The sequence below is a fragment of the Electrona antarctica genome, assembly GCF_951216825.1.
Source record: "Electrona antarctica genome assembly, chromosome: 2".
NCBI classification, from domain to species: domain Eukaryota; kingdom Metazoa; phylum Chordata; class Actinopteri; order Myctophiformes; family Myctophidae; genus Electrona; species Electrona antarctica.
Genome location: NC_136807.1, coordinates 36,970,402 through 36,995,147, shown reverse-complemented (window position 1 = coordinate 36,995,147; position 24,746 = coordinate 36,970,402). Strand labels below are relative to the sequence as shown.

At 41.2% G+C, this 24,746-nt stretch overlaps 1 protein-coding gene across 1 annotated transcript; it reads right to left on the bottom strand.

Annotated features, from left to right (window-relative positions):
• Window positions 1-2,037: 2,037 nt before the first annotated feature.
• On the bottom strand, window positions 2,038-23,087 carry l3mbtl1 (L3MBTL histone methyl-lysine binding protein 1; the record flags this gene model as incomplete). The annotated part of the gene is made up of 21 exons (XM_079515276.1): window positions 2,038-2,238; window positions 2,477-2,539; window positions 3,150-3,307; window positions 3,948-4,012; window positions 4,928-5,116; window positions 5,402-5,504; window positions 8,996-9,137; window positions 11,571-11,681; window positions 12,069-12,154; window positions 12,580-12,656; window positions 13,199-13,350; window positions 13,910-14,001; window positions 14,385-14,520; window positions 15,777-15,881; window positions 16,026-16,108; window positions 19,160-19,208; window positions 20,105-20,234; window positions 20,784-20,946; window positions 21,538-21,667; window positions 22,026-22,213; window positions 22,910-23,087. 21 exons carry the CDS (start codon window positions 23,085-23,087, stop codon window positions 2,101-2,103), a joined length of 2,538 nt encoding a protein of 845 aa, XP_079371402.1. The 3' UTR covers window positions 2,038-2,100.
• Window positions 23,088-24,746: the final 1,659 nt, after the last annotated feature.

The window sequence follows — 24,746 nt, the reverse complement described above, 5'->3', positions numbered from 1 at the left end:
ATCATGGTTATCACTGATGCAGCACGTGCTTGAACACGCCACGCAGACCCCAAAACAAACACACACACTGTCTCACACACACTGTCACACACACACACACTGTCTCACACTGTCACACACACACACACACACACACACACACACACACACACACACACACACACACACAAACACACAAAAGAGGCTCTAAAACACACAAAACAATCTTTGGACATTTATTAATATGGATGAATGAAGTTCATGACCAAAATTTTTCCGGACACATTCTTACACACAAATCCCACCAGAGACACAAAAGAAAGTGATAATCAATATTCCAAGAGCCCTTAAAACACTCCATTAAAAACATCTTTCATCTTTATATCAAACACGTACAATTTTTCTGAACTTTGTAAACTTTCTGAAACTTTAAATATAGTTTTGAAACAGTATTTCTGACTATGTCATGTTTAACTTAGAGCTAAGCCAATGTTTATAGTGCTAAGATGTGGCCATTTGCACTGTCTAGCGACCATGGGGAACTTTAGTGTGTAAAATCCACCTGGATCACACAATTGTGCTGAAACATTAATGTAACATGTTCTTTTCTCCTATTACGAATAACGAATTACAAAATAGTAATAATTTAAGAACGTTTGCATTTAGAGACATATCAACTCAAAAGATTGTGTCACTTTAATGCTAGTCTGTCACTTAAGACTTAAACACAGGATAAGCCTTACCATTTCAGCTCGTCCATCTCTGCACTTGTAGTTTAATTACACAGTAACAAAATATAATATCTGGAAAACTATGGGCTGTTAGTTCCACCAAATTTCCAACAAATAATTCTGCACTGAGCAATAGAGACTGGGTATTGGCTTTCTCTCCACTTCAGTGGTTTTCAACCAGCGGATAAAAAATAAATAAATGAACCAGTGTTCATATTAGTTTTCGAGGTGTAGCCACTTCCAACAATCTCACCAGTCAAAGGTGACTGTTAGGCCTGTTGGTATCAACAGAGCCAGCTGTATCAACGAATCTGATACATTGTATTGTGTTGCTGGGTAACAACTTACAGTACTTTGATAAGAAAAATAGGAGCTGTAACGTAAAGTGTTAAACAGAACCTCTTTCTCGACATTTCTTATTGCACAAACTGTGAAGCTGTACTGAGCTCCACCAGCCAATTTATACTTGATTGCACGATCGTATCGCTTGGCAAATAGCAGATATTAGTGAGCCACACAGTCGTACAACAAAGTATAAATTAGACCTAATCTCCTCCTAGTCTTTTTTGAAACACTTTCCCCCCCTGTCCTCAGTCACATCTTTCCCTACATTTTCTCCAGCTCTCCACTAATATGAAACACCTCACCCCCACCCCCACTATGCTCACATCTCTCCAGATATTCCTTTCCATAGCTACCCTACATGCAAAAGATCACACCTCTGTGAAGTGAGGGGCGCTCTTATCATCATGCATCACATTCCGTGCTCAGCCAATCAAATCATCACAAATGTCATTCCAGCCGATCACTTTCGGCGTCTTGACTTTTCTGCCCTTACTTTTATCTTCAATATGTACTTTGCCGAGCCAATAAAATCATCGCTATGGGGTGATGAGCCAATGTTTGTGTTCAGACCCACAAAGTTGGGGAGGGGCTAGCGCCCCTCAAAAATAGGATACGTTGTGAGCTTGTATGCTGGCTATTTTCAAAAGTAGGAATGCCAGGCTGTCTTGCTGTCTACCAAATTCCTTACCTATCTACTCTGTCCAATATTTACCTGGTCCTCCTAACACTTAGCTCCTATATCCCTATCTCTGTCATCGTCCCTCCTTCATAAAACTGATCATACCCTAAATTCCCCCCACCTTTCTGTCCTTAATCTGCATTTTCCAAAACTGCCTGTTCACCAACTGTTCCCCTTTGCCTTCACCTCTCTAGTCCTTCCCCCATCTCTCCCGTGTAACCTATCCACAACCCTCCACCTCCCTCCTCCCCTCGATCTCTGATGATTACAGGACATCAAAACACATGAAAAGGGTTGGCGAGGTTCCCGAACAGAATGTAATTTGGCACGTGATGATTGGCCAGAGGGCCAGGTGAGTAGGTGACGTCACTTGAGCCCCTCGTCGTCGGTGCTCTTGAACATCAGAATGGCATTGGAGATCTTGAGGGCAGGACCCAGTTTGATGCTCATGATCTTTACAATGTCTGTCTGGGTTAGCAATAGGAAGGCCTCCCCGTCAATCATCTGGAGAGAAATCAGAACCCCAAACACTGCATTGACTTAATTGCCAAACACACAGGGTACCAATATCAGGTAGCAGACGCGTGTCTGTTTGTTCAGATAGGACATAGCCTATACTTAGCCTTAGACATAGCCTATACTTAGCCTTAGACATATAGCTTATATGTTTTTGTCAGTTTAGACACTGATGTGAAAGTAATTGTAATTTTTACTTGGATTATAGTGTGAATTGTAATCTCACTTCTTCTTTGAAGAGACGTGCCTGATCTTCACAACCTGTTAGATTCTGGACAAACCCAAAGACCTGGAAAACACACACACACACACACACACACACACACACACACACACACACACACACACACACACACCTTCCTCAGTGCATCCACAGCAACGCCCCTTCCTATCTGAAGGAACTCATTGAACCCCCAACCTCCACCCGCTCCCTCCGCACACACTCTTTTTTAGATGCCCGGTGTGCTTTTAACCTTTTAGCAGTATACTTGACCACGAAATGCATGAATTGTCCTTATTTTAGTCCTTTTATATACTTATGCATTATTTTATTTTATTCTTCTTCTCTTGATGTAGCACTTTGAGATTTGTTTCAAATAAGTGCGTTATAAATAAAATGTATTATTATTATTACCACCACTACCATCTCCAAATTAAACATTACATATATGCGATATTAACTGTGTCATTTTAGATTTTAGCGTTGACTATTAAACAATACACAATACACTTCGTGTCATGCTGCGATCTTGTACATCTGCTGAACATTTTAGAAAAATCGCGAATTACGAAAAACCTTAAGAACTACCGATTTAAAATGCATTGATTCGTAGGATTGGCCTCAGGTCTTAATGCGTTAAAAACGGAGAGCTAAAGATCCATCCAAAAGATTGTCTCACCTCCTCAACGCTCCACGCTGCCACCTGGCTGGCATGAAGGCCCTGCACCCCGGGCAGGAGCTTACAGTGCTGTTCCCAACATAGGGACAGAGTCCTTTCCGACCCACTGCTCAGGGCAGACATAAACAGTGATGGATACACTCCTTCAGATGACATATCTGTAGGGAAAGACGTACAAACACGCATATACACATGCATGCATACATATGTACACATACACACGCTCGCACGTAAGCACACGCACACATACACGCACGCACGCACAGACAGACAGACAGACAGACAGACAGACAGACACAAACACGTACACACGTGTTAGTGCTTCTGCCGCAAGTATAAGAATGGCTGAAATGATCCTCAATGGCAGATACACACCCTCAGAAGAAATACCTGTAGGGGGAGACACACACACACACACACACACACACACACACACACACACACACACACACACACACACACACACACACACACACACACACACACACACACACACACACACACACACACACACACACACACACACACACACACGGGTCAGTGAAGGGAACATACACAGTCATTATATTGTGTATGTTATATGCATAGCAGTATGGCCATTTATAACTCAGAGAGCGTAGAAATGTAACAACATGTAACAATAAAATGTATTTACACAAACCCGGAAAGCTGGGCATAGCTGGGGCTAGAGCCCCTCAATAACTGTTGTACATGCTCAGAGTTTATGAACAGTTTAATTAAGGCTTTTACTATGTGACCACTGCATTATGTTGTTACAATGATAGTGCAGAGAAGTACTCAGGAGACTCTTACTCTGATAGCTTCTCTGCTGGTTCTTCCTGTGTTTGGGAGGACGGCCGATCCTGAAGAAAAAGGGATAAGAAATGACTGGAAAGCAAGGAAGAAGGGAAAATGAGAAAGCAGAGGACATGAGAAATGGGTGAATGAGGCTGAGCAATGAATCAAAGTATCATTTCCCACACATACTGTAGAACCGCTAAAGATTGATTATCTTGCTGATTATCCATATACTTATCAATAGGAATAGGAAGTGTGTAGAAAATGATTCCTCTCAGTTACTTGTGGAATCACCGTTACTGGCAGCATTTGTATATTGTTTATAGATGGGAACATTGGTATTCTGCATATGTGACCAAATTTGACTGAGGGACTGGCATTGGATTTTTTTTCATGTCATATGAAAGCAGGGAATCATAGGGAAGCTTCAAATTGACATATTGGTTGTTCAGTTTGACCCACCAGTTTTGGAGATATGGCTTAGAGTAATGTCTTGCAGAAAACAGCGAGTTGAGAAAGCTTGAACAGGCTTGAAATGTTCACTTCTGTGGTCTCTAACATTACACCTAGCTACATGTTTAAGCATTTATTTCATATTTACATGTCGATTTCAGCGCTGACACGTATTTCAGACATGCTCTAGTATGTGAAGAGTCTGCCTGTAACTTATTTTCTCTGGTGAAAAGCTGGAATTTGCAGGCTCTCATTCAAATTTGGTCACATATATTGTATGTATGTTATTTATTAATTAATTTATATATTTTTGTCTCCACCAGGACGGAGGCTCAGTTTTTGCTCCTGTCCGTTTGTCCGTGTGGCCGTTCATGTGTTTGTGTGTGAGCATAGCAGCTAATTTCTGACACCGTTGTACCAATTAGCATTAAACTTAGCATGTACACTCCTGAGAGACTCAGGAGGAGCGTCTGCCCCCCCCCCCCCCCCCCCCCACACACACACACATACCAAAAGCACATCTGTACCTGCCACGGTAATGAGTCTTTTTGGTCCTCTGGCCAAAGAAGAGGTTTCTTTTGGACTCTGTGTCTGATAGGTCAGCTTTCAACCTTCCCTGGTTACGCTCAGCCAATGGGCAGCCTGATAGGCAATGATGGGCAGTGAACCGACCAGTTACGTGGCCAGAACCGTCACATCCTGGGGTTGGACATTTCCTGTTAGAATGAAAGAGGTCAGCTAAAATAACCAGAGAAATCAAGAAAGTCTGCACTGATTGATTATGGCAGATTGATTGATCTACCATGGTATGTACAGTACATGGCTATGAACCTCATGCTATGAAATGAGCTTTGGCTCAGTTCATACTTTTTCGCACAACTGTCATGAAACATTATACATAATGGATGAAAAAGAATAAGAATAAAAGGCATTTTCTTTGTCCAACCGACTTTGTACAATTATATTAAGTATAAATTGTCACTAAGGGCTCCAGTGCTGACCTGTGATGGAAGCTGTATTTGTTGCTCCTGGAGTGGCTGATTGGTTTACAGGGAATAGATGAGGAGTAGTTGGACTGGCCTATGGTGAGAGGCTCTCTGGGACCTACACATCAACAATGGTAAATTAATAAGTGATACATTTATATTGCGCATTTCTCCAAAGCACCCCTTTACATTACGTTCACCATCCAAACACATTCAGCCTGAGTGAAATATGACTCATTGTTTTTCATTATAGCCTTGTGATTTCTGTGGGGAGACATACTGTTTTGCTCTGACGTCATTGAAAACATGAGTTTCTTCAAGATATCAAGTCCCTGGAATCGCTACTCTGAAATTGTTAATGTTTTGTATAAATGCCAAGTGTGTGTGTGTTCCTGGTTGAGTGAATCGTCTGATGTGTGCATTCTTACGATTAAAAAATATTTAAGAAATCTGTTAAAATTGTGGTCTCCCACATTTTTTAAATGGGTAAAAATGACAAAATCGTCTATAGTCTACATAGTGGAGCAGATTACTGAAACGATCGTTCACTTGATCATACAAGCACCAAATTTGGCACACAAGTGCTTCAGAACCTACTCTCTCAGAAAAGTACGTTGTCCACTTGAAAAAACAAAATGGCCACCATTTCTCAAGATGGCCGCCTTTCAAAATGGTTTTAAACAGTGTTTGAACTATAGTTTGATTGAATAATCTTATTGTGATGGCCTATACATCAAAATGTATGTTTCTGAGTATGAGAAATCCAATTCTGCATTTAGCAAATCAAAATTATTGAATATTATGATGATAAGTCAATATTCCATAAGAATCTTTCACTTGGTGGTACAAGCACCAAATTTGGCACACATGATGTCCAGGATGTATTTCTATGAAAAGCACCTTATCCAGCTGAAAATCCAAGATGGCTGCCAGTATTCAAGATGGCCGCCTCGTCAAATGCAAGAAATGTGTTAATGATCCAATCAAAATGAAAGTATTCTGACTGTAAGAACTTAATGGTGTTGGAATTGAATTCCAATATGGCCGCAAGTTTGCAAGATGCAGTTATTACGTGACTCAAAATTAGCGTTTTCGGAAGCTGTATGATCATAGATATTGTTGAAGGGCAACATCATTCGTTGATCATGCATTGAAATGCTGTGATCAAGCTCTATTGGTTTGTAATTTTGTATATAAGAGTGATGTCAAAGCACAACCAGGACACACTGGTGACATCACTGCTGTGAGACTCTGCATGGGGTTCAGTGTCGGCTTGTAGCGTAGCTGTAGTTGTGGTTTAATAACTGTTGTAGTGTACTCACTGTAGTTTGTTGTATACTTTAGTGTCCTAAATGCTAATTAGCCCCTGTATATATCTCCACTAGAAGTTTAGTTAGTTGTAGTATTGTAGTTAGATAGCCGCACCTGAATTGACAAGATGTGCCAGTGTGGGAGAGCTGAGACAAGGGTAAGGGGGCTTCAGTTACCTGGATGGTGTACAGATCGCACAGGACTTAAATGGCACTGGATGAACGGTCGGGCTAGGTGTAGGTCACCAGATGCTTGAACGTAGATCAAGGTTCAAGGTTGGACTTTATTGTTACATCTTATGTACAGGTATATAAGAGTAAAACTTATTTTTCTTTGGCTTCCTTACAATGACAATGCAGCGGCATAGATAGCATAATATTCAAACAACAAAAAACACAGCAAGCACAGCAAAACAAAGGGAAGAGTGCTAGAAAAATAGAGTGCTATAAAAATAGTAACATATGTACATGTTTCCCTGTAGTAGCAAAGTTAGGTAAACTCGCCCCTGGTTCTTATCAGTTCGTTCATGTATCTGATTGTTTGGGGAAAGAAGCTTATTTGCAGTCTATTTCCAGTGGCTTCGAGACTGCGAAAACGTTTTCCATGTGGTAGCATCTCAAACAGTCTGCGGTTGGGATGGCTTGGGTCCCTCATAATTCCACGACGAGCTTTGCTGACACAACGATCGTCATACAGGGCTTCGATGGGGGGGGGGGGGGGGATCACATCCGCTGCACTGCACTCTTTGCATTTTTGCGTGTCCTTCACCAGGATCATTCTGAATTTCAGCTGCTCTCTTAGTGGAACACTGGAGTTTCAGTTGCTAAACATTTGCCCGACAATTTTGGTGATACTTTGTACTGTTTTGCCTCAATGTATCCTCACTGCCACCTCCATCATCCAATCTGGATGAGTCTAACATGATGGGCAACAGGTGTATTGCCTGAAATACGGGGAGACTTCAACTCCTCTTTCGTATCTGTTTGACACTTCCTCCAATCAGTTTTAGTAGCGGAACATCTTGTGTTAAAGGCCGAGGGATATATCCTTTTACCACCCAACCGTACAAAACATCAAAGCACATTGAAATATGGGATGCATCTAGGTTCAAGCATCTGGTGCCCTACACCTAGCCCGACCATTCATCCAGTGCAAGTCCTGTGCGATCTGTACACCATCCAGGTAACTGAATCCCTGTTACCCTTGTCTCAGCTCTCCCACGCTGACACATCCTGTCAATTCAGGTGCGGCTATCAACTACAATGCTACAACTAACTAAACATCTATTTGAGATATACAGTATACAGGGGCTTATTAGATAGCATTTAGGACACTAAAGTATACTACAAACTACAGTGAGTATACGACTACAACAGTTAGTAAACCACAACTACAGCTACGTTACAAGCCGACACTGAACCCCATGCGGAGTCTCACAGCAGTGATGTCACCAGTGTGTCCTGGTTGTGCTTTGACATCACTCTTATATACAAAATTACAAACCAATAGAGCTTGATCACAGAATTTCAATGAATGGTGATGTTGCCCTTCAACAATATCTGTGATCAGACAGCTTCCGAAAATGCAAATTTGGAGTTGCGTAATAGCCCCCATCTTGAAAACTGGCGGCCATATTGGAATTAAATTGACACCATCAGAATACATTCATTTTGATGTTTGGATCAATGTGTGGATCACACATTTCTGTTCACTAAAGTTCTACTTATTAATTTGACGAGGTGGCCATCTTGAAAACTGGTCGGCCATCTTGGATTTTCAGATGGAAAACATACTTTTCCTAGAAAGTACATCCTGGACATCAATTGTGCCAAATCTGGTGCTTGTACCACCACATGAAGGATTATTATGGAATATGGACTTAATCTGCCCCACTTTATCGTTTAATTCCCATTGTATCATCATAATATTAAATAATTTTGATGTTCTAAATGCAGAATTGGATTTCTCATACTCAGAAACATATATTTTGATGTATAGGCCATCACAATAGGATTTTATAGCTCAATATAACTCAAACACTGTTTAAAACCACCTCGAATGGCGGCCATCTTGAAAAATGGTGTCCATTTTGTTTTTTCAAGTGGACAACGTACTTTTCTGAGAGAGTAGGTTCCGAAGCACTTGTGTGCCAATTTTGGTGCTTGTATGATCAAGTGAACGATTCTTATGATATATTGACTTAATCTGCTCCACTAACAACTACACCAAGCATAACGGATGCTTTAAATTATTAATTAGACGACTGTCTAATTAGTATGAGTGTACGTTGATTGTTACCATGTGGTTGCAGTATTTTGCAGTCTTGAGGAGGAACTTTGAGGGGGTGTCCGGTAGACTCACACCACTCTACTGGGTGGATGTCAGGGTGGTCCGAATCCATCCACTCATCATAGACATGGCTCCAACCATCGTAATGCACCTGGAGGAGGCATATATACATATATATATTTTATATATACTTTTTCCTTTTAAAGGTTTTTCTTGATTAATTGATATTTATACATATACCGGTTTGTATATGTATTTGATGTATTACCCTGTGTTGTTCTTGCTTACTGTAAGTCACTCTGGTTTAAGAGAGTCTGCTAAATGCCTAAATTGTAAATTGTATACAAAGAAAATATGCAAATAGCATGAATGCAGCTCAACGTGCTTTACAGGGCAATGAAGAACAAATAAAAGCAAAAACATAAAACAACATTAAAATAATAGCAGAAACGTAAAACATTAAAATTATAGCAAAAAAAGGCAGTGTAATTCAGGTAATTTGGTCCAATCTGTATGGTAGAGTATGTAGAGTAGAGTAGTACAATATAACTGTATGGTAGAGTATGTAGAGTAGAGTAGTACAATATAACTGTATGGTAGAGTATGTAGAGTAGAGTAGTACAATATAACTGTATGGTAGAGTATGTAGAGTAGAGTAGTACAATATAACTGTATGGTAGAGTATGTAGAGTAGAGTAGTACAATATAACTGTATGGTAGAGTATGTAGAGTAGAGTAGTACAATATAACTGTATGGTAGAGTATGTAGAGTAGAGTAGTACAATATAACTGTATGGTAGAGTATGTAGAGTAGAGTAGTACAATATAACTGTATGGTAGAGTATGTAGAGTAGAGTAGTACAATATAACTGTATGGTAGAGTATGTAGAGTAGTACAATATAACTGTATGGTAGAGTATGTAGAGTAGAGTAGTACAATATAACTGTATGGTAGAGTATGTAGAGTAGAGTAGTACAATATAACTGTATGGTAGAGTATGTAGAGTAGAGTAGTACAATATAACTGTATGGTAGAGTATGTAGAGTAGAGTAGTACAATATAACTTATACAATCTGTATGGTAGAGTATGTAGAGTAGAGTAGTACAATATAACTGTATGGTAGAGTATGTAGAGTAGAGTAGTACAATATAACTGTATGGTAGAGTATGTAGAGTAGAGTAGTACAATATAACTGTATGGTAGAGTATGTAGAGTAGAACAATATAACTGTATGGTAGAGTATGTAGAGTAGAGTAGTACAATATAACTGTATGGTAGAGTATGTAGAGTAGAGTAGTACAATATAACTGTATGGTAGAGTATGTAGAGTAGAGTAGTACAATATAACTGTATGGTAGAGTATGTAGAGTAGAGTAGTACAATATAACTTATACAATCTGTATGGTAGAGTATGTAGAGTAGAGTAGTACAATATAACTGTATGGTAGAGTATGTAGAGTAGAGTAGTACAATATAACTGTATGGTAGAGTATGTAGAGTAGAGTAGTACAATATAACTGTATGGTAGAGTATGTAGAGTAGAACAATATAACTGTATGGTAGAGTATGTAGAGTAGAGTAGTACAATATAACTGTATGGTAGAGTATGTAGAGTAGTACAATATAACTGTATGGTAGAGTATGTAGAGTAGAGTAGTACAATATAACTGTATGGTAGAGTATGTAGAGTAGAGTAGTACAATATAACTGTATGGTAGAGTATGTAGAGTAGAGTAGTACAATATAACTGTATGGTAGAGTATGTAGAGTAGAGTATCTGTATGGTAGAGTATGTAGAGTAGAGTATGTAGAGTAGAGTATGTAGAGTAGAGTATGTAGAGTAGAGTAGTACAATATAACTTATACAACTGGGGTGGTTGTATTTTGTCTCCCTGCTCTTCTATTGAGACATTTAAATCATGTCAAAGGTCAACCAAGACACAGGATCTGACACGAATTTTGACCTGATGGTCAATAGTCAATTTATCCCCTGAGCAAGCAGGCAGGCTCTATTAGCTCAATGGTAAAAATGTCAGCACTTGCACAGGTTCAAAATATAAAAAAATCACCCCCGTGTGAAAATATGAGACGTGTGGGGACAAGTTTTACGTCATATTTGGCAGACATTTGACCCAATTTCTCCTTTCGTTGTCAATGGCAAATATGAGACATGTGGGGACAAAATATGTATATAGGAGGGGCTGGCGCCCCTCAAAAATCACACCCGTGTGAAGTGAGGGGCGCTCTTATCATCGTACATCACCATGACGTAAAATAGACACTACACCTATTTGCTCAGAAACTATGACGTAAAATTCTCTATTCATTGTCAATGGGAATTTAATGTTTGCGTAGGACAAAAATAGACACTAAGCCGATTTGCTCAGACACTATGATGCAAAATTCTCCATTCATTGTCAATAGGAATTTAATGTTTGTGTAGTACAAAAATCTACACAAATAGCTGAATATAGGAGGGGCTAGGGCCCCTCAAAAAATAAGAAAATAATTGATAGTTGCAGCTCTACCTACACACATGCACATGCATATAATATAATTAATATACAGACACACATCCTTGCCTTAATTCGATGAGTCTCCACCTCTTCCACTGTAGCAACTCTGATCAGACCAGGACTCCTCTTATCCACCGCCTCCAGCTTCATCCGGGGCTGAAACCCGTGTGGTGCACGCTGGAGCACAAGTAATAGGGGGTGGTAGAAAACACAAAGGTATGGGTTAAGAGCATTTCCACTTCACTAAGGGAATTTCCACTTTGTTTACCCTGGGTGAGGGGGTGACAAAAGGACATAGAGGGTGATAAGCCCTATCAGTTTAGCTGATCAGGTGCTGGCAGCTCAAAAAAATAAAAGAAAAAACGTTTTGTACTGTGGACACGGCCCTTTAGTGAAGAAAAAAAAATCACACTTGTGTGAAGTGAGCCGCGCTCTTATCATCATACATCATCATACATCACATTCCGTGCTCAGTCAATCAAATCATCACTATACGGGGTACACACGGACACACAAAGCTGGGCGTAGCCCCTCAAAAACGCTACTCTAATTCTCTACTCTTACCACTTTGAAGGCTTCAGCAGCCACAGCAGTGGAACCGGTCTCATCCAGGTACCGAGACCAGGAGAATAGACCTGCCTCTGGGTAATCTAGCAGAACATAACATATGTACACATGAATCAGTATTCATACACTTACATTTCTGCTTAAATTTCTGCTTTTTCAGACAGAGAGAGACAGCCTAGAGAATAATATGAGAATATGTTCTCGCTTTTGATCCCTGGTTCCCCCTGGCTAAGTGTCCAAGTGTCCTTGAGCAAGACACTGAACCCCTAACTGCTCCTGATAAATAAGCGGGTGCCTTGCATGGTTTCCTCCGCCATCTGTGTGTGAATGGGTGAATGAATGTGATGCACATTGTAAAGCACTTTGGATAAAGGCACTATAGAAATTTACTTTTATTTTTTATTTTTTACATAACATAAATACAATCTGCATTGTTTTTGTACCTTCCTTTTCCATTTTCTTTACTACAGTTTCACCTCAACCCCGCCCCTTTGATCAAACCCATCACCTTGGGGTGGTGTAAGGGGGAGGTTCCTCTCCTGGCACCAGCCAATGGGGTGAATGTATGGACTGGTTGCATCACACCTGAATAGAATGGACAATTCATTTTGCGTCAGGTATAGATGGTATTCTTAGAAACTAAACCAAACCAAACATCACTTTATGTGACACCTGACCCAATATGATCACAATTCAATATTACTAGTCCGTACCCGTTTGGGGATCCATAGCCGTTTGGGGGATATGATGTACCCACAAAATATCTACCACATAACGGTGACCCCTGTAGCACACCCGTTATTCAATGCTCAGCCAATCACAGCGCAGAATGGCACACCTTCCAGCCAATCACAGACAATCACACGGCAATTTCGGCACCATACATGGTAATTGTTCTGCAATTCCGTCCTCAAATTTCTGTACCATACATACCATACTCAAATTACTAAAATGATCCTCTCCACCCATTTCTCTCTCCCCTTCTCGCTCTCTTCCCTTGAGGACACTACTCAAATTATTATTAGATATAATTGTAAAATAGATTTTTAGTTATAATTATTAATTATTAGTATTTTGTGATGACCACCATATAGTAACAAACAACCACCCAGTGTCACGGCTCTCACCAGTAGTCATATGTGTCATCCCAGTTGTCAAAGTGAACCAGGAAGCGATCATCCACCACGTCGGTAACAGTTGCTACACAGATGAGGGAGGGGTTCATTCGATCGACAGCCTCCAGCTTCATCCCAACCTCAAAGCCACACTGCATGTCTATCTAAGGAAACACACAGATTTGAAAATGCACTTCTTAAATAAACTCACAGAAACACACATACAGTAGTACACACGCATGCAAAGATGCAATCTGAAATCATCTAACCTACTGGTTCAAACTGTATGACCTCGTTTGCCAAATAAAATGCATTGTATCATCTTGAAAATAATATACCATAGGCCAAAGAAAATGTATAATGTATTGTAGACTATTAAAATCAAGTGTATCAAAATTATCGGAACTTACTCAAAATAATTTCACCCACTTATTTACACATGTAAACCTGTGACATGAGTCGTGACAATACAATTGAAGTTGAAGTTGCAGTGCTACAATTAGTGAATAAAGATGTGGCAATTTACCTTGGTCAGTTGTATATATTGAGGATGCTGGGCTTATGTATAAAGTATGTGGTAAACGATAAGATATATTTATAAGATCAGGTGATGTAATGTGTACCATCAAAGAGAATGACGTGGGCGTTACTTCCTGGTCTAAAGTGCCAATCAGTACTGTAGTTGTATGGTGAGATTTTGCTGTGTTTATTGATGAGACTTACTCTTCCGGGGCTGGCAAACATCTCTCTAGGAGCCACTTGTGCTTTAGTCATTTTCAGATAGTTGGTCCAGGTAAACTCGTCTTCTTTACAGCCTGGAGAACAGAAATACATACAGAGAGACAACGTGTTGAGGCAAGCCAATGATAGTCAAGTCAATACAATGTTCATCCACTTCTCTTGTTAGCACTCATTTATTTTTTATGTCAAGGACCCCTTAGCTGAGATAGACACTAAGCAGGGACCCTACTACATATTGTCTAAAATATTTCAAAGCTAGCTGATTGTCTCATCAATGTCTGTTGACCATTTAGAGATTTCAGACTATAGCTTGGAAGTATTCCACAGGTTTTTCTTGTAAGAAAAATCTAACCGATCTCCAAGCTCACATCATAATCATGTAGAGTGGAAACCCAGCCTCAACCCCTCAAGAACCCAGCCCCACTTTGAGAACCAGTGAAGTAGTGTGACCTCTGACCTTTAGGAGTGTAGAGCTTGTGTCCTGTGCTCTCACACCAGCCTGCAGGATGAATGTCAGAAGAGTTGGCGTTCACCCAGAAGTCGTGGCAGTCAGAGTAGCCATCAAAATGGAGCCGCAGTCGGTAGCCACACACCTACAGTAAATGAGGGTTAGGGTTATTTATTTGTATTGTACCTTTATTTAAACAGGGAAACGCATTGGTCATCAAATCATATCACACATAAAAACATAATCATTACCAATATAAACTATAAAACCATCATATATATGTACAACTAACAATGATTATGATAACAACCGCTGTAAACGCTCGTGTAACCGTTTAAACTTGGCTTTTCTTGGCCGATCCTAAGTTTGAATTAGTGTAAAACCTTTTTGGCCCTTCACTTTTGGATTCATTGTGCAGAAAAGGGTAAGAAGCGTTCCTTGCCGTTTCTGAACCGCGGTGGGAGGGGCCCAGGGTGTGACCTCATCTCGGAGCTACAGAATGAGCGTAGTGCTGAGGGAACATACTGGGGCTAAAGAAAGGCCTGACTTTCAAAGTCCTTTATCTCAGTTTAGAATTTATCATCCAATTTCAAGTCTTTTAGAAACTAGGAGTACAATAACTAAAAAGCAGTTTTTCACAGTTTGGTGTTGACTCGGTACGTCAAGAATGAACCTAACCATGTAATTAGAGATCAGGTCAGGTAATTAGTTAGCATATTTATGATTGCTTTATAAAGATCCAGTGTTCCGTTCTCCTAGTGTCCAGAGACGGCCAGCCCACTGCGATACAGAGTATAATGATGCGTTCATCCCCACTGTAATAAAACAAAGTGCCGAGTGATAGACCTTGTCAAGCTGTTTCAAGGTGGTACACATTATGCATACATGGAATTTTGCCTTTGGTTTCACCGTGTAGAAAATCACATTTGCGTGACGTGAGGGGCGCTCTTATCATTGTACATCCACCATACATCATCTCATTCCGGCCAATCACAATTTGCGTCCTCACTTTTGCCTTCGATGTTGCTTCGTCATCAATAATTTACATTATGACGTACAATTGTCCATTCATTGTCAATGGGAAATTAATGTTTGTGTAGGACAAAGTTTGTGGACACACACTAAAAGCTGGACATAGGAGGGGCCCCCTATGGGGATTACAATGCAAATAAAAAAGTACATGAACCAGTGGACTTAGCGCCCTCTACCGATATTGACGTCAGACTTCGGTGCTCTATGGATGGGGTTTGTATTCCCGACATGCATCGTTCCCAACTTGCATGTCCCCTGAGCAGGCTGGAGCCTACTGCATATTATTGCAATAATAATAATGTGTGGTAGTGATTGGGAGCCGTGCGTGCTTCTATTCTTTATCCAGTCTACAAGCGAGGCCTGTCTTACCTCAGCCACGGTGAGGACAAAGTACATGGAAGGATGCTGGGGGTCAATGCCTTCCAGCTTCATCCCCTGTTTGAAGTTACTCTTCACCATGGGCACTCTCTGGGACTGAACACATAAGAAATAAAATAAAAAAATACAATTTACAATTACACATGCTTAATTTTAAAGCCCCAACACCTCAGTACACAGCCTGAATGACTTGGTGCCAACTTGTAGATGATCAGTCATGTTATGAAACAGTACACAAACCTCTTGGAAGAGCTTAGTGGGAGCAGCTACAGCTTTCTGTTGGTCCAGATACTGGGCCCATGTCCACTGCTCTGTCTTACTGTCTGCACAATGACACAGAGTAAAGCCTGATTTATACGTTGTCGTACGCTGAAAATGGGAGATCTTCAGGCTTACAAGGCATTGCATGCTTAACGACTTAACAATGAAAACAGGAAGGGGGGAGGAGAAAAGGAAGGGATGAAGGAAATGAAAGATAGCCAAATACAAAGAAGCATGGAAGCATGAAAACGATGGAGGGATGGATAGAATATTAACACTTTGTTTTGCCTAGAGTGCCAAGCAGATGAGGCAGATTTTACTCTGAAAAGCCCTGCCTTCCATTTCCCCCCAAAACTGGAAGGTGAATTCTTCCATTTAATTACTACCTTGTGCTAATAAGTCTGATCTCTCTTTAGAAGCGTTAATATTCCAAATGAGATGCATGATAAAGTCAGAAATTAGGACAGAACATCGCTGTTCTGATCAAAACCACGGACAGCGCCGTAGATTCAGAGATAATAGCAAGATGTGTGGGCCTAGGAACAACCTAGGAACAACTAGAAATGCACTCTGTCGAGCTGCCAACTTGCAGAGCGCGCCATGAGGTGTGCTCACCACTGCTGGTACGACTGCTGCTTTGAGTCCTAAAGCTCTCTGCTGCTGTCTAGGTTTGAAATACAGCAGTGGTCAGTGGTCCCTCATTGCCCGGTGGAGTACAGCGACATACACACATACCCAGCCGATACGGTACATACCCCCTATTATACCCCTTATACCAATTTTGTAACGTACTTTACAGTAGTTACGTCATCGAGAACAGTGGTTTCTCATCGGCTGGTGGAATGTACCGACATACATACCCAGGGACCATCGCTGTTCTTGGTCCCTGATTGGCCAAGCAACGCCACCGGCATACATACATACTTGGTCCCTGATTGGCCGAGCGACACCGCCGACATACGCATAAGTAATACATACGTATTACAGTACTTGCGTGCTCTGCTTGCGCAAGTAATAAAGAAGGAACACTCACGGGGCGTGGCACGGTCTCCTGCGGGAGGTTTGCACATGTGCAGTGTAAACAGGAACTGCGATGGAGTGTCAATGTGTTTGACACAGAGACCAACCTCTGGCTGCGCACACCTTCTACAAGGCTTGATCCAGTAGGATCTGAGGATCATTCAGCCTTTACCTACAATGGAGAGCTGTACATATTTGACGGCTGCAACTGGAGCGAGACCTTCGATGATCTGTGGAAATTGAATCCAGCGACCCTCTCCTGGGAGGAGGTTGAACCCAAGGGGGATGGCCCAGGTCCAATGCGTAGCATGTGCTGTTGCATTGTGGGAGATCGTGTCTTCCTCTTTGGAGGATACAAACGTGGAGCCTCCACACCCTCTGATGACCTGTACATCATAAACTTGAGTCCCGGTCTTAAGATTCCTAGGGCAGTATTATGCGTGTCTTAAGTACCAGGTCTTATGACTTAACTTAAGACCTGGAGGCGTGATCAATGCCATTTGGCTATTCTGAGTAAGATAGCAGTTCTTCAGTACAGTCTGGATCAGTCTGAACTCCGACACAACATCAGGTGGGAACTGGCAGCCATGGAACTCTATTAACACCCACATACTCCCTGAAGAGAAGAAGTGACATTTTGTTGTGTGATAAAAAACTATAAAAATACTCAAACACTTCCTTGACCCATTAAGACCAGGAAAACATGTGTCAATTAACCCATTAAGACCAGGAAAACATTTGTGTCATTTTAGTTAAAAAGCAGTTTAGCATCACAATTGTTTTAACCACTTTAACCTTTCTTTTATACTTTAGGACGGTATTAGCTACATCTAAAGTAATTAAAAAAGAGGCACAAATGGTGAAAATAGACGATCAGTTCAAATATCATTATATTGGGATCTTGTAGTACAGCTAATGCTGCAATTTCTTTTTTTAAAAGGTATAAAGATATTGAATATGTCACTTGTCAGTAATATCTTAGTAAATTATTTAGAAGTTGTCATGGTTGCCTTGTGAAATGTGTGCTTACGAAACCTAAAAGGAATACAGATTTTTATTATTATTCTTACATTTAGTTCCATATTATGTGCAACTCCTAAAACACAATTAATGTGACAAAAACAATACAAAAATCACACCCGTGTGAAGTGAGAGGCGCTCTTATCATTATACATCATCATACATCATCGCATGAACAACTGAATTTATGTGATTGGTTAGCCGATTTGCTCGTCTACATATGATGTATATTTTCCCTTCATTGTCAAAGGCATTTAATGTTTGTGTTGCCACAAATTTATGTCATATTTGACAGACATCTGACCTAATTTCCTTTCATTGTCAATGGCAAATATGAGATGTGCGGGGACAAACTTTATGTCATATTTGGCGGACATTTGACCTAATTTCTCCTTTCATTGTCAATGGCAAATATTGAGACGTGTGGGGGAAAGCTAGCGCACCTCAAAAATCACACCCGTGTGAAGTGAGGGGCGATCTTATCATCGTACATCATCATACATCATCTCATTCCAGCCAATCAGAATTTGTGTCCTCACCTTCGTCTTCAATGTTTGTGTTACGCAATGTTTGTGTTTACATGAACACTCAAAATTGTCCATTCATTACTTGCACAAGCAGAGCGTGCAAGTACTGTAATCGGCTGCGCATGTTGGTCGTATGTCGTATGCCAAACCAGCCGGACGGCGTGCGGCAGGTTCGACTCCCGAGCCCGACAACCTTTGCTGTGTATCACTCCCAATCTCTCTCCCCCTTTCCTCTCTACTTACTGTACCCTATCAATGAAGGCAAAAAAACGCCATGTATGGCCTACTTGTGTGCAAGGCGCAAGTTGGCACCTTGACAGAGTGCATTTCTAGTTGTCAATGGGATTTAATGTTTGTGTAGGACAAAGTTTGTGTTAGCACATACACTAAAAGCTGGACATAGGAAGGGGATATCGCCCCTAAAGACGTGTCCACACGTCCTGGGTCTCCTATGGGTGTAATTATGAAGACGGGTGCACACGTCCTGGGCATAATAAGTGGTAAAAGAATGAAGGGAGATGAAAAGTATTAAAGAAATGTTCTTACCTCCCCTGATATGTCTACTGTCTGTCTTACAGTCATCAATTTTCTCATCCTGAAACCATCAAATAAAAACCAACGACACCTCTATGTCAACTGCTGACACATCCAATTACATCACACTTGTCAGAACATTTGATTATCTCACTATTATTTGCATGTACTACTGGGATAAATCCCTTCCTTCTGGCCGATCATAGTTACTGCAGAGTATTACGGCTGGGGCCAGACAGCGAAATTTGTTTTGTCCAATGGGCTCGACTCACAAGCTTGTGCATGGGGGTGTGCACAACATGCATTTTATATTATTGTAATTATGTTAACATAAAAAATGTGAACAAAAATGACATTACTCAGCAACAACATAAATGATAATGATCATTGGTAATGAGGGTAATGTGAATAAGGATAATAACAACAATAATAATGTGTAATCTAATGGTTATATAGTGCTATGTAACTCATCCTTGTGGATCTCTACGGTGACACTGGGGTGGGTTTGGTGTAGGGTGGAATTCTCGTATCTGACTTTTGTTTTGTGAATCTGTTAATGTTAATGTAATGAGTATTACGAATCATGTTCTGTTGTAAGTACGATAGGCATTTATAAGCTTTTAGCTTCTGCCTATTCCTTTTGATCATCTTCATGTTTTGCTTTGTTTTTGTAACAGATGGAAGCTGTTACAAAAACAAAGCAAAACATGAAGATGATTGAAGATGATCATTGTCTTTAAATATTGTATTTGAAACTGAAGGATGATCAAATAAACTAAACTAAACTAAACAAAATGCATCACAGAGGCCCCAAATAGGACCTGCCCATCACACTTTTCCAACACGGAAGAAGGGGTGAAAGGGGAGTATGTGCTGGGTGAGCAACTCCATACAAGTGAATGGGAGGGGATTTACGGTGCCTTCTTTATTATTTTTAACTCTTTATACTGTCCTCACCATGTCTGAGTCTTCCTCCGAGGGACTGAGGTACTCCTTCCTCTTCCTCTTCCTCATGGGTTTTAGGTGATCAGGGTTGAGGGTCGACACCCTACCACCTGCTGGAATCTTCTCTACCCCAACACTCCTCCTGAGGTGAAGACAGGGTAAGACAAGTGGCCGTGTATTACATGCTCGCTCCTTTTGGCCTATTTGTAACACAGAATTAAGTTAAATTGGGTTGATTAATGCATGAGCCTAATGCTGCACCTCTCCTTCAGTGTGTGGGCGGACAAGTTTGTTTAAGTTTCTCATTATGCTCTCTGCCTCAGAAGTGTGTCTGAATAAAAGGAAAACCGCTCCCCAACTGAGCGCTCGCCTTTAGACCACAAGGTTCACCAACTCAGCAAGAGTAGTACGGCTTGGGTAACCAAGTTGTGTGGTAAGTATTGGGAGCAGAATGGTAGGTGTCAGTTGCACACCCTCAGCACTCAATCTCCCACAGGTGTAGCAAAAAATAGGATACACACTCATTTGCGGACGATACAGACAATAAGCCAATCCAACTTACTTATTACTTAAGCATAGAATATCCCATTTACAATATGTGTTTGAAATGACGGTCAACTGATTCTAATTAGCACTAGAATCACTTTTGCATAATCAGTGTATGTTGTGACCAACTCTTTTGTGCGCATACTTTTCAGTAAAAGGCTCTCTGCGGAGCTCCTCCATGTAGGTCCTTTGGGCTCTGGGTTCATGGTTCTGTAGTCCCAATCCCACCTGGACCTCTGGCTTGGTTTGAGCCGGCCTCTCTCGCTCCAAGTTCGAGCCCTTCACAGGGACTGCGGGTGCTGGCACATCTGGAATAAAGTGATTGAAGTTACACAGCATACATAAGAGTTCATAAAGTGCTGCACGAGAACAAGGAACAACACCTATCTATTAGGCAGATCTGCGTTATATTTCTTGTGCACACCGCTCCAGCAGGCCACCATTTTAGTTTTTATTATATATTTTTTATCCCACGATTTTGTAACCCATTTTTCACCCCTGTGTCAATTATCTAATGTGATCCTGGGCTCTACACACCCTCCGCCAACCTAGTCCCCATATATGGGGGACATGGGGAGAGCAACGGACTTGAACTCATGCTTCCTTCATGCCTGAGTGTCCAAGTTGCTCCTTACCCCACCTCGGGTATGGGCACCGATGACACGGAGGAGGAGACACGCCGCCAGCGCCCACAGCTTCCCGAGCGGGAATCGAACCCAGGACCTTCTAGCTGTGAGGCGACAGCACTACCAACTGTGCCACCGTGCCCCCTAGCAGGCCACCATTTTTGTGCTAGTTTGATTTTGTATTAATTTGTGGCCTTTTCATCGAGCAATTGTGAGTAAAATAAAGTCATGTGCAAAATACTGTATATTGAACCTATTTTCTATTTGCTCTACCTGACTCATCTGGGAGTGGGGTTTCTGACTCAGCAGATTTACCAGAAGTCCCTGCAGCAGGTTCAGCTGTGCTGCTGGTGCTTCCCGGTGTGATCAGTGTGCTCAGAGTCCCTACCTCACTCACACAAAACTGCACGCACGCACGCACGCACGCACGCACGCACGCACGCACGCACGCACACACACACACACACAAAGGCAGTGCAAGAACCTATTAATTTCGTATCAGTACTACAGTGAGCTCAGTAGTACACTAAAGGTTACAAGGGAATACGAAATGGGAAGATTATTGCAATGGACGTGCTGTCTTCCATTTCAGAGTTATTTCAGAGTCTGTTGGGAAAATTCCAATTACATTTCAAACCATGTTTTATGCAACCCTATGCAATATGATTGAATTAAACAATCAATGGATTGATAGATCGATTGATCCAATTTTCAAATGCCTTGTTAAACTCTATTCCACAGCTTTCATGACAGTCACTTACCTTGAGGTTGCTGCTGGGTAATATGGCCATCCCCTCCTTCCACTCCAGCACATGGACGATGCTACAAGCTCCACCCACCTGTGCTGTTAGGGTGGGTGTGGCGGTCTCATTAGTCCCACCTCCTTTACAGGGCTCTGCCACTGCAGCCCCTGCAGTCACCTCCACCTTATGCTGGCTGGGGAGTGGAGCTGAAGAGGGAGAAACTCTCCTTCAATTGTCCTTATCATATTTAGTTGTACAAGTACAAGACAGAAATCTGACACAGAGACCAACTATGGCAGTTGCATCGCATGAGCTTGTAGATCTGCTATTTTTTAAAGCATCTTGAAAACACAATATATTACAGTGTTATTCAATCAAATCTTGTATGAGGTCCCTGGCACAATTTTTTTTCGGATGGGTGTCCGAGGCCAAATCATATTTATTTGGGGGTCCTTGACATGAAAAGGTTTGAGAAGCACAGACACATAATTAATGGTGGAGGGATTAAGACGTAGTAGGATAATATACCTGTATCAGCAGTAGATTTCAGATCTTTATTGAAGGGATAGCCCCTTGAGATGCAGCATCTCATTTTCAAGGGGGACCCACGTTCCTAGAGTGCACTGCATTTCCTCACAGTGAAGTGCTAATTTAACTGTGATAGTGTAAAGATTTAGGCTACCCAAATGGACAGGTAGCATGAATTGAACTTCGAGAGAGTAAAAATGATTCAGTGATCTCCCAGAGAAATGAACACTGATGATTTTATTGTGCTTAGCTTACCTCTAATGAAACACGCACACGCACACACACACACACACACACACACACACACACACACACACACACACACACACACACACACACACACACACACACACACACACACCCCAGTTCCTCACCTGGTATAATGAGAGCTGTGGTAGCCTGAGGCTGAGGGCACACCTTCTTGGCTATACTATCAGTAGTGCACACCAGGACAGCTTCACTGGGGGACGAAGAGGTGGAGGACGACGAAGGGTCCGAGGGAGTGCGCTCTGGTTCTTTGGCTGGGGCCTCCATGTCTCCTTTGGCACTCATACTGGTGTCCCTGTCCCTCCCTCAGGAGCGCTGAAAGAGATTTAACAATATAGGCTGCCGGACAGTCGGACACAACTATGAAACTAACTAACTAACTAACTAACTAACTAACTAAACAATTTACAATTACAATTTAGGCATTTAGCAGACGCTCTTAATCCAGAACTAAACTAACCAACCCTTTTGCAATGTACAGTAGGAAAGGGAGAAACATTAAACATATTTAATTTCATGAAGCTCCAAGTAATCTTCTTTATAGGTCAATATCGTCCAGGCCAACTGTGGTCACTGCATTCTATGCCTATGCAAGTTAGGGAAGCAAATGCGTCCGATTCTGGGGAGACATTTACAGCTGGTCAATCCTTCCAACACGTACTGACAGTAGGCTATAGTTCAACATATCATATATCACCTTTACAATATTGAACCAGACATATTTGACGTCTCAAAGACCCCTCATGCTATACTGTCATGATCATTCATGTACTACTTAAATCTGCCCTAACATGGTTCTAAAACAAACATTATTGTTACAGGAGAGTAGTCTTTTTCAAGTTGGAAATATTTGTTATTTGTTAGTTATATGACTTGTATTTTTATCAAACTAAAAATATAAGTCAAATATGCTACACACTACAAAGGGTTATTCAACCAAGTAACCTAAAGGGGAAACAGAAACCTACTGACCCTGGGTGACTTTTCGAAAATCTTAGATGCTGTTTTTTTTATTTTAATAAATGGCTAGTAGCCTATAGTGACACAGCCTTTGCAATGTTTACTCGTATCGTGCCACCAAAAGCCACCAATTCCGTTAAAATGGCGGAGGATCAGAAATCCTTTAAGCAAAATGAGTTAAAAAAAAACACACAGGGTCTCAATTCCTGTGTAAATCCCATTTAGTCTACAATACAAAAAAGGGGAAGGGAGAGAGAGAGAGAAATCCATTCTGGCAAGATCACGAATGAATGAGTCCTAAAACATCGCAGACCTTTAGGCTATCATAATCTGACGATTTTAGTCATTATTGCAAACCATTTCTTAAACCACGTCAATTAAAAGCCAACATTTGACATGTATTAAACAACGTAGGGTGCTGTTATATTCACAAGTGCATGCCATGCGGCGCTATAGCCTCATTTGCGAACCAAGAGCAAGACGGTGACACCATATCGTCGGAAATTCCTACACTTGACGGATGTCTGTACAGATTAGCGGATAATAATTATACTAAATAAATAAATGCATGTCTATACTGATCAATTCAGGAACTGAAATTTTGGCTTACCAGCTCTATCTCCTGCGGCTCCGGAGCTCTGACAGCGCATGCGTCTACACTACTGCCGATGCTCAAATACAACAGTCAAAGACTTGCATTGAATTCGCTCCACAATGGTAGATTTTACACCATAAAAATATATGTCGATGTATTCGGCAGTCGGGTGGGGGGGGGGGGGGTTGGAGGGAGTCTAGATATTCTAGAGATAAAGTATTGTTTTCGTTTGGAGACCCCCCCTAAACACAATATTGCTGCTGTTCATTTATCCAGAAATGCCCAGCCCTTAATGTTAAAGCATTTATTATATAATTAGAAATATATGTGGCGGTGGTACTGCAGTCTATACAAGTGCCAATCGTTTAGCAAGGAAGGCAACACAACAA